Here is a 10,680-nt window from a genome sequence, read left to right as displayed (position 1 = left end):
TTACCCCGCCTTTTATCTCACTTACTCGACTTCCACCTCTTCGGTTTACTTATCAGTGTTGCTTTTCTATGTACCAAGTCTTTGAGTTTAGCTCTTTCTACAGTAGGCACTTTCTTCTAAGTTTACAAAATTAGACAACTTTGAAAGAATTTTTCTACATTCTTGAACAGTACTGAAGCTCTGATGCCCCCTTCCAAGTCAGCCAGTTCCTAGCTGGAACAGGGCTGGAAAGAACAGGACTGTAATAACAAAGAAACCTCACACTAAGCATGACTACAAAGAATGGTTTTGTGGCATGTGACAAATCTGGTCAACCATGTAAGTGAAAGGAACACCACCAATTCCCTTCTGGCTATCCTGGCTTCGTAAGTCTTTGTCTATCCCAACAAACTCCACTTGTGCATGGCACCAGTGTCACCCACTGTGACCTTAGAAAATAAACCTAATACAGGAACAATCCCGTGGCAGACAGAACCCCACTGTTTTAATCACTTTAGGAAATGTTTTAAGATGTTTTAAGAGGTGATTTCTGTATAAATTCACGCCGTATTTGAATGTAGAGGCCTAACCTAACTGTAGCACTTGATAAAGGTTATTTTAAAGGGCGATGTGAAGGAGGGAAATACAGACGGAAACTCGGGTTGTTGTTTACTTCTGAAAACTTAAGCCCTAATCAGGTGCTTTGAGACTTTTTTTCAACATTGGCCATGTCTTAAAATATGCAGGAGAGATCACCAAGGGATTTAGTGGTTAGCTAAACACTGATGGAATGAATCGTTTCAATCTGTCATGCAGTTTTAAGTCAAGATTTAAGGGCCTGCTTATGCCTCCTATCGAGAGTAAATATCACACATCCTGTTTATACGTACCGGCTTGTTGTCCACGGTTCTTCAAAGAGCCTGTGACACCCCCCTAACTCACACTCCACCCTACCCCCAACTTCCTGCTCATTGGGTGCTATATTCCTACTCATTTTTAAGAAGTGCTTCATTTTTAAGAAGTGCCTCCCTCAACAAAATACTCTGCATTACAGTAAATTTTAAAGAAAATACTTTATTACATCATGGGGAAAAAAAGGGCATCAATCAACTAGATTCATACTTGTTTGAAAAAAAAATTGAAAATTTATTAATTAGACAGTATGTGGGCATCCTGTTCCACACGGGAATGAGAAGATGCTATAGGTTCTCTAAGTATTGCACAGTCTGGGGGAAAAAAAACAACAAAAAAAGGGAAGGGAGAGAGAGAGAGAGAGAAAAAAAAATCACATGATCTTGGGAACCATCTCACATTATGAATAATCTACCAAGAAACATTTAAAAAAGAAAACCCTTTGTTTCTACAGTAGCTTTTGAGTTTCTAGTTCTTGGAATGACTGTATTCCATTGAAGACATCTCAGTAACAGGAAGCTTCACGTTAGCAATCCCATGTGCAAATATTAATAAAAAAATATATAAAATAATGCGGTTCAGGGTCTCTTGCCATCACCCCGGCAATCCTAACACCACCTGTGGAAACTTTTGCTCTCGACCATGGGTTAAGCTGTAAGTTTAGCCTGAAGCTCCATCTCTGCCGCCCGTTTGAGCGCGACATCCACTAGGAGTTGAAATCCACTGAAATCCTGGTTGAGGTCCGGCGGAGTAGGGGGAGGAGTGTTGAAAAGCCCACTCTGTGGATTTGAACTTGGTCCGGATTTACACGTGTCCTCGGGGTACAGGAGGGAGGGGTCTGTAAAGCTGCCGGCTGCTATCTGCTGTAGGTCTGTGTTTTGTCCCACACCGACCGGCTGGCACAGAGAGAAAGGCACGTCTTTCAACGCAGTCACAGTGGTATGACAAATCACCGACGGACGAGCCAGTATTGATCCCGGGGACGACGGCTTGGGGGACAGGGGCCTCCCGAGGGCTGGGTTTGGTCCAGCTGTACAGGAATGAAACGGGCTCTCCTCCAGAGCCGGTATGAAGTTTTTGATGCCCATGGCTGACTCCACAGAGCTCGCTTCAGCAATCTTGGCCCCACGGCGGGAAATCGTGAACTGATTTGGGTCTTTGCCATCTTTTCTCAGCATGTCTGGGAGGAGCCTGCGGCGGGCGTTGATGAACCAGTTACAGACCTGAAATCATACGGGTATGCTTTCACACCTCGGCAAACACGTTCTGAGAACCTTCCGCGGGATGCCTAATTGATCTCTCCCTTTGCAGTAAAGAAGGCATGAAAAGGCTTATCGGAACTTCCAAAGTTATTTCAAGGTATTTGAGCTCAGCCAAGAAAGAGAGCTATTTCCTGCCATAAACCTCCTCTTCTATTACAACCCCCCCCCTTTTTATCTCATCATCCTTAAGCTTTTTCAGGAGGAAGAAAAGGATAAAAATTCTCAAATGTCTGAAAACGATTTTAGGGAGGGAAATTTACCCTTCAATGCTCCCCCATATTAACCTCTTACCTACTGCCCCAGCATTTAAGTTAATCAACTACAGGAAAACTTTTCCTGTATGAAGGTGCCACTCCTCCCAGTTACTGATTTTTCCCAGTTCAAATGACTGTGTCAACAGACATAATATGAATTACCTCACTGAAGTCTGTCCTTGTTTAAATATCAAACCAGTTTCCTGGGCAATAGAGGAAGATTTAACCTCCTCTTTATGTTTGGTGCATAAAAGAAGGCTCTTTGAGGCATTACAGGAAATGCTATTTGACAGATGACTGTCAAGTGTTTCTGTTTCTCTAAATAGCCAGTTATTAGCTTTTAGTACTATAAAGATTACACGAGAAAAATATTCTTTTTTTTTTTTTTTTGAGTGCGTAGGCATTTAATGATTTGATAAACAGGAATGCTATAAAATGCCTCTGGAAAGGAAAAGAAACCACCCCGTGCATACACTTCGTGCTCTTTTTCCTTACCTGTAGTGTAGACAGGTGTGTTTGTTGGGACAGTAATGCTTTTTCTTGCTCTGAGGGGTAGGCATTGTATCGGTGCTCATACAGCCAGTCGCGGAGAATCTGAACAGATTCCTTGGGCAGGTTGCCCCTTCGCCTTCTCTTGCCTGCACTAGCAGAGGACGAGAGGTCCAGGGGGATGTCCATGTTGTCATCATCCTCCGTCTCACTGCCCGATGCCGCAACAACACCTGGTCAAGGACAAAGGCCGGTCGTCAGCCACTTTTATCAGGGGAGCACCTAAAGCAAAGCTTATCTCTTCTGCCCATTCAGCGTGCAACCATACTGTCTTAACTCCTGAGCGCCACGCGAAAGACCAGTGTTTTCTCTCTTGACATATCAGAGCACATGTCAAAGTCTCAAGGGTCATCTGACCAGTGGCACGTTATGGATTCTCAACCAATTGTCAGAAGCCCTTTCATACCCTCTCTCCTGTAGGATTTAACTTCTCACATTCCTTTTGAGTGATGCTCAGAAGTCTAGTGCGGCAGGGGAGGCAACGCTGCACCCAAAGTGAGTAGTTTGTCACGTGGGAACACAGGAAAGGTGCTACAGCAATGGACTGTATCTAACAACCTTCTCTTTGAGGTCATCGCTAACTTAGGAAAAACAATCCGAGGGTCCTAAATTTTAAATGCTACCCTGCCCCTTTCTTCTACTGAAAGTTGGAAATGAAAGGGCAGTCATACATTTTTTCTCACTTAAATAAGGAGGAAAAATTACACACTTAACCCAGTTAATTGTTTTTTTAAGTAGGCACCACACCCAGTGTGGAGCCCAGAGATGGTCTTGAACTCACGACCCTGAGATCAGGACCTGAGCTGCGATCAAGAGTCTGACACTTAACCAACTGAGCCACCAAAGTGCCCCAACCCAGTTACTATTCTAAAGGCAAAACGTATGTCAGATTTTTCTGCCAACTCCATGGCTATTTCTTTTTCACTGCTACCTACATTTATTTAAACTAGACACCTACTTTTAATGGGCAGCCCTGGTCATTTTTACTAAACACAGTCACTGAAGTTTTCAGTTTTGTTACACAAAAATACTTTTCTACTCCTGGTACTTGAGTAAGAGGTCAAAAGATGTTAATACTGCATAAACTTTTTAAATTTCGATAAATTTCAACTGGCAGTTTAATCAGAATCTAGAATACTACAGACCAAGAAGTGGTGTTCAGTCTTAAATTATTACATGACAAAGAAAACCGAATATGCACTCCCCAGAGGAAACTCTCTTTTGTCTGTAAATCTTAAGAATTCACAGCCATAGAGAATATTTACATCACATATAACAGACTGGGGTCAACAAAAATTCAGACTTGGCCCCTTTAACATTTAAACATAATTTTGAACTTTAAAAAATTTAAATTACAAATGCTACGAACCCTCCCCCCTTTCACAAGGACAACTGGCAACTCTGAATGACTAAAGAAATACATTCTCTATTTTGAAGACAATCTAGAATGTTTAAAATGTAATTGAATTACAAACTATCACATGCTTGAAAATACCAGTATTTCTATAGAAAGAAAATTAAAATAACATGGAATTGAAAGAAAACCGAAAGTTCTTAACTTTGTTGATGCAATTCAGAGTGGTTTACTTTGATAAAAAAATAAAAACAGAAATATTCCACATAGTGCTAAATCATTCGATACATTAAAAAAAAATTTTTTTAACCCATCCTTTTAAAGCATTTTAACACTCAAAAAGCTAGTCATTTCCAAGATTTGCTGATGAACTAGCTCACAGTTAATTGAATCTGACTTTACTCGGGGACACATTTTTAGTTTTGGACTGTAGGGGGCAGATGGTGCAGGAGGGAGTGTCCACAGAAAAGGCAGAACCTTCCAAAGACAAAGTAAAGCAAGTTCTAACAAAAGAGTAGGATGATCTTGCAAATTCACTTTAGCTCAAGGCTTAACAAACAGCCATCAATAAACCGCACAAGAATCCTTCCTAAGTTTTAACCGCCATGTATTTGATGTTTCCTTTCCCAGAAGATTTCATTAAACCGCTTAAAAAAAAAAAAGTTAAAAAAAAAAGAGGCACATTTAAAACTGAAACTGCTTTCACTATAGAAAAGATGAGAAACCTTTAAAACCTATATTGAAATTTGGGTAAAATTAATAGAATACCTTAAGAAATTAGAAATGAGTTCCTGTTTTCCATGTACTTTGATAAAGAAATCTAACTTTTAAAAAAATGTGTCAACTTATTGAATGACTAAGGCAAATCTGAATAAAGCAATTTGTTTAAACTCTTCAACGTCTGAAAAGCCAGACATTCTTCTAGAGGCTCTAATTCCCCCTCCCCCCTTTTAAACTAGAAAAGTGTGAAAATTTCCTCAGTGAACAGTGAATTCCCAACTGTAAGTTGATAATAACAAAGAGTTTGAGACAGACAAACAAAAAACCCCTGAAGCCTGCCCTTTGATCTGCTTGCTTAGTTTGACAAGAAGCCTGATCTTTCAGAATAGGTTAGCGACACACAAAAGTAGGTTTCAGTTAAGCAGCACTGAACTGCAGTGGGACTTGACTCTCTTCTCAGTTCATTTAAATAAATGAATGCCAGGCCTCTGGAACTCTTAACAAATATTTCCAATATGTGCACAAAAGCTGAAGTAACAGGAAGTTAAGACTTCAAGTTCCTTGGCCACACCAGCTGATACTTCACTGCAGCAACCCACGTTTGCTGCTGTCAGGACTGTTTTCATTAAAACTCTCCCTCCGGATTGTGGCTCAGCTTGGAAAAACAAAGACTTTTCCACGTTACTCATTTCCTATTGTAACAGAGCTTTTGAAAAGTTTCCCAGTTACCACTTGTTTCCAAAGGTCCTGCTCTGCTTACACTTTAAAAAATGTGGTGGTGGGGGAGGGGGATCACAAGCCTCTTTTACTCCATCCACATACAAGGAAATGTTTGGAAAGCCACAAGATGGCCTATGGATCCCACAGCTCGAAAAACCAATCTTTTCTTAATAGGAACTGGGGTTGGGGGTGGCGAGGGAAGGCCAGAGATCGTGGCTGTGAAGTTGGGACTTTTAAAAATATCTCGAAGAGGCCAGAAAAGGATCTAGAAATAGTAATAATGGAAGGAAAAGCTTAAGTATACAATTAGGAAAAAGGAAACCTAACCTACCAAGTTTCCCGATTAGGGTATCTCAGGAGATGCCGCGGGAATCGTGGTTAACACCCCAGGCACAAACTCCAAGGCGCTCTTGTTCTAAAGCAAGGATTCCAAATTGTCAGAGACTAGGAGCAAAAAGACATCGGGCATTTTCCTCACTGAATCTTCTTTGCTTGTTTTTAAAGCCATTCCCGGGGTGGGATCTTCTTGCTAACCTCAGCTTTCTAAAGACGAGACAGTATTATCACAAACCAGGCTTACCAAATCTCGGGCCCTGCAACCGAGTTTAAAGGGCTTTTGCTTTCAAGAAAACTTTAAAAGATTTTCACAGACTTTTATGAAACAGACAATAGTCCAATTCCACCAAGCCAGGCAGGACAGATCTCTTCCAGGCTCCTGGCTGAGTAGACCCGGAACGCGGGCCCCCTCCAAGGTAGTTTTAGGAAAGGGGCGGGGAGGCAGGACGCAGGAGGACCAGAGGAGAGGGAGGAGCCGGGGAGGGAGGACAGCCAGGGAGGCTTTTGTTCTTGGGAGTTTCTCAGCCTCAACCGAAATCAGCCCCTCCAGAATTCGGCCCCTCCAACTGCACGACTAGAGGACTTCAGGAGTTTCAGATTACAAGAAACTAGGAACGATGCTGTGAATCTCAACATTCTGAGAGGTCTGCCCACCCTCAATAGGATTTGCCTGGAAAACCTAAAAAGGGAAAGAAACTGGGCAATCTCAGCAGTCTCGGCTCCCCCGCACAAGCTGTGAACCAGTCGCAAAGTTTCCCTTCCAACACGTCACCTTTCATTGTTTCCATGAGTCGGCGCTCGGTAGCAGGACCTTACCCGGCGCGCCCGGGGCCGCCGACCCCGAATATTCCCACCCCGCGGCCGGCAGGTCCCAGCCTAGTTCCTCGGCTGGGGGGGGGGGGCGGTGGGAGGGGAGAGGGAGACCGGGAGGTAATCGAGGGGGCTCCGGGGAAGGGCGAGGGGCGGTGGCCGGGAGACGAGAGCCGGGTGGGGGGGCGTACCCGAGGGGCTGCGGGGGAGGACCCGCGAGGCTGATATGCACCTTCCCCACCCGAGCCCGAACAATGGGGGGAGCCCGCCCCCGGCGGAAACCCAGCTTTGCTTTAGCCTCCCAAGAACCACTCTACAAAAACAAAACCCCCAACTGATCCCCGTCAGTTCCACCAGGAGAGGGAGAACGCCTTCCAGTAAGGATCCAGACCCGTCAGTCCTTGTCGAGGTGACACAGCCTTCCAGACGCCACCCCGGGCGCTCCCCGCGCGCGTTTGTTACCGAGTCCCGTTAAACATCCGAACCTCTAAGCCCTCAACGTTCTCACTGTCCCTTGGGAGGGTTCGCTGGGAGTCCTACCACCAACTACTATGAATGCCCCGGGTTTTGACATTTAATTTTACTCTCGCTGGGAAAGCATGGGTTGAGAAGCTCCGCGTGTTTTGAAGCCACCAGCCCAGAATGAAAGCAACAGAACTCCAAGGTGAAAACGTGGCCAAAGGAACCCTCTTGGGTTGAAGGCTGCCCCACTAACAATACTGGGTTTTGACTGTATCCGCAGGACGAGTCTGAAAGAATGTGGAGTTACAAAAACTCTGGGACGCTCCTGGGCATGCGCAGCAGGCCCCCCCCCCCCCCCCCCCCCCCGCCCTCCCGAGCGATTAACTTCTGTTTTGAACCACTCCACATAAATCACAACAGAAAAGCCAACTCTGGCTCACCACGGAACGTTCGGGGTACCTCCCCGTCAGGGACTCAAAAGTTAACTTCAAAAGGGAGTTAACATTCTTTGACCTTTCGTGGCAATGGGTTTTTTTTTCTTTCTGTGTATTTTGTTTTTAAACCAGACTGACGGCAAGTTTTAGTTGTAAAGCTTCCAGAACGCTTCGTGGAAACAATGACAGACTCACTCTGTGCCCTTACAACCAAGCCTGCTTGTCACACTTGGACTCATTCTGACTACACGCCGCTTTACGCTGCTCACCCTCAGTTTTAACTCTTCATCTTGCCCCAAATTCATCGTGGGAAAACTTTTAGAGGCTGGGAGTTTTTAAAAGTCTAGTTTTCCAAGGCTACCGACACCCTAGGGCGGTTTGGGGGCCACAGTCGCATTCCCTCGATTGTGAAAACACCCCATCCCCAGCGCAGTGAGTGCCCTGGCCCAGCTGGGAGGGAGTGGGGGGCCCGGGAGACCAACTTTCAGACAAAGGCGCTGCCGCTCCGCGGTCCCAGCCGGGAGAATCGGGGCGAGGGTCCCCACGACCCGGGCCCACACATCCGCCCGCGAGAACCAGCGAGAAGCCACGCGGCGGCTCCGCGGAGCGTGGGGTGTCGGCTGAGACAATGAAACTTGGAGGCGCACAAACAAGGCGCTGAGCGTGTTTCTTGACAACGTGCCAGCAGCGTGGAGAGGCCCGTCTCCCCACAACAGCCCCTCGTGTTGTGTCTAGAAGGAAAACAGCAACTGCCATTTCAGACGCAGCCTCAACAAAGAGAACTGCCGCGGTTCCTGCCTGAAGAGTCCCGGGCTGAAAAGTCCACCAAGTCACTCTCGTCCCAAGCCCGGCGGGGCCCTGGGAGCACGTTTCCCCGGGACCCGCGCCCACCGCGGGCATAGCCCGCCAAGCCTTACCTTTCTTGCTCTTCATTCTGGAGCTCCCCTTCCAGCGCGAGGCGATGCTGGGGTCTCGAGGGGCCAGGAGCGAGGGCGAAGGGGGCACGCGATTGTCCTCCTTCCCGGCCGACTCTCCCGAAACTTGTAGGACGCGCTCCAGCCGTTATTGCTAATCAAGGCGCTCGGATCCCAGGCGCCCGCTCCTTGGGTGGAATTCGAGTGACACTTGGGCTTCCTCCGACCGAGATCTTCTGGCAGCCGGCTGGGGACTCTCCCTCGCCCAACTCGCTCCCCTCCCCACTCCTCTCCTTTGTTCCCCGCTCCTGCTCGGCGTACCTCGGCGCTGTCAGAGTGAGAGAGGCGAAGAGGGAAGGTACAGGAGGTCCGCTCGCCCCAGTCTCGGCCCATCCCCTGCCTCGCCCCGCGCTGCTCCTCCGCCTCGCACCTTCCAGCGTTGAGACAGCGGCTCGGCCGCTACCACCCGCGCCTTTTCGCCGCTGTCACCCGTCACGCTGAGCCCAGATCCGATCCTTCCTCTGCCGCCCGCACGCCGCTCCGCATCCTCCCGCGCGGCGGCGGCGACACCAGCCGGGCGCCCGTTCTCTTTTGGGCCTTTCTTCCTCGGGCTGACGGGGGTGCGTTTGGTTAGGAGATTGCAACAGATGGGAAAAGGCTGCCCCCTCCTCCACCCCAGGGAAGAAAAGGCTCCCCTCTCGTTTTTGACAGCTGCCCCAAACTCCAGCGTCCCGGCTCTAGCCTCAGGAGAAGACAGCTGCTTCTGATTCAAGGGGCGGGGCACCGTAGGAAAAGTATTCAGGACAAGAACCAACTTCTTCCAGAATGCGCGGCTGCCATTGACACGCGGGCGCGGCGCGTCGCACCCTGCTCCTCCCGGGGATCTTCCTTCCAACGGCGACGGCGGTGGGTGGGTGGGGGCGGTTGCGGGAGGAGAGTGAGACACAGACACCCCAGGCAAATGTCTGTTACCCCGGGCTAAAGCTGTGAGTTCCGGACTGGATTGCAAGGCAGTTTCAAAATATAACACGTTGCGGACAGACACTTGTCATGCTCACATGCTCTTTAAAAAGTCTCAGCCTGGGGACTGTCCGAGCGCGCGACCGCCCCACTACAAAAACTCGGCCTGAAACCCCACCGTTCGACCCAGGCAGCTGCCGCCTTTAAGGAAAGGGGGCGACCACACTGGGTCTACTCATCTGTTTCGGTAACAGTACTTTTAGGACTTAAGCCCTGTTAGAGGACCCCTTCTCCCCTCGGGTATTTCAAACAGAAACTAGCCATTGAGTAAACACATGTTCCCGTTGGTTTATTTTGGTCGAGTTAGGGCTCCAACAGGAGTTCCTTGATGAGATTACCCTTTTAAAAGACCAGATGCTGTTTGGCCGATTTCAAGAAACGCCTGCCCCCTCCCCGCCTTCTCCGCTGGGTCTAGTTTTCGCGTTGTGTGTCCCGTTGTTTTGAAGTAAATGAACTGTCGCATGTCACTGTTAAGACTTTCCCCATCACTTAAAAAAAAAAAGCCAAACCGTAAATAAACCTAGTAGAGACGTCAGCGCCCGAGTCTGCCTCCAGTTTCGGCTCTGTGCTGTTTTTGTTTTGTAACCTCGATGGAGAAGCCGGCAGGAAAAGCTCCGTGGAAATAAGGTTAAACCCGAGGAGGACTAAGGCAGCCAAAGGATGACTAACTAGACTTTGGAGCCTCTGTTTTAGGATTACACTGAAAATTAAAGCCAGCCTCCCACCCACTCTCCCTCCCAAAAAAAGACACCCCCGCTTCGAGAGTGAATTAAGGCCAGAGTTTACAAAGCTTGGGTGGTTTTACCAATTACAGGACTTAAAATGAATAAACAAGGAAAACAGCGTCATTCTAAGAAGGCAGCAACCTTACGATTTTTTTCTTCTGTGGTTTGCCGACTGCTCGGCACCTAAGAGAACACACATCTAAAACGGCAAAGGGGGGGAAACACGGTC

General features: G+C 47.6%; 1 protein-coding gene across 3 annotated transcripts in view; it reads right to left on the bottom strand.

The window, feature by feature from the left end:
• Nucleotides 1-1,037: 1,037 nt before the first annotated feature.
• Nucleotides 1,038-10,680, bottom strand: part of TGIF1 (TGFB induced factor homeobox 1) — a 10,255-nt gene continuing 612 nt past the window's right edge. Inside the window, exons 1-4 of one of the 3 annotated variants that reach the window (XM_008690289.2) lie at nt 8,710-9,032; nt 6,082-6,165; nt 2,903-3,129; nt 1,038-2,114 (exon numbers count right to left, since the gene is read on the bottom strand). In XM_008690289.2, coding sequence (XP_008688511.1) covers nt 1,539-2,114; nt 2,903-3,085 — 759 coding nt within the window. In that variant the 5' untranslated portion in view covers nt 3,086-3,129; nt 6,082-6,165; nt 8,710-9,032 and the 3' untranslated portion in view covers nt 1,038-1,538. Of the gene's footprint in view, nt 2,115-2,902; nt 3,130-6,081; nt 6,166-8,709; nt 9,033-10,680 lie in introns of those variants that run through there. The other 2 variants (XM_008690284.2, XM_040632693.1) reach the window with 2 other exon arrangements.

The sequence above is a fragment of the Ursus maritimus genome, unplaced genomic scaffold (genome assembly GCF_017311325.1).
Source record: "Ursus maritimus isolate PB19 unplaced genomic scaffold, ASM1731132v1 scaffold_18, whole genome shotgun sequence".
Taxonomy (NCBI): Eukaryota; Metazoa; Chordata; class Mammalia; order Carnivora; family Ursidae; genus Ursus; species Ursus maritimus.
This window is presented reverse-complemented; position numbering and strand designations above follow the sequence as displayed.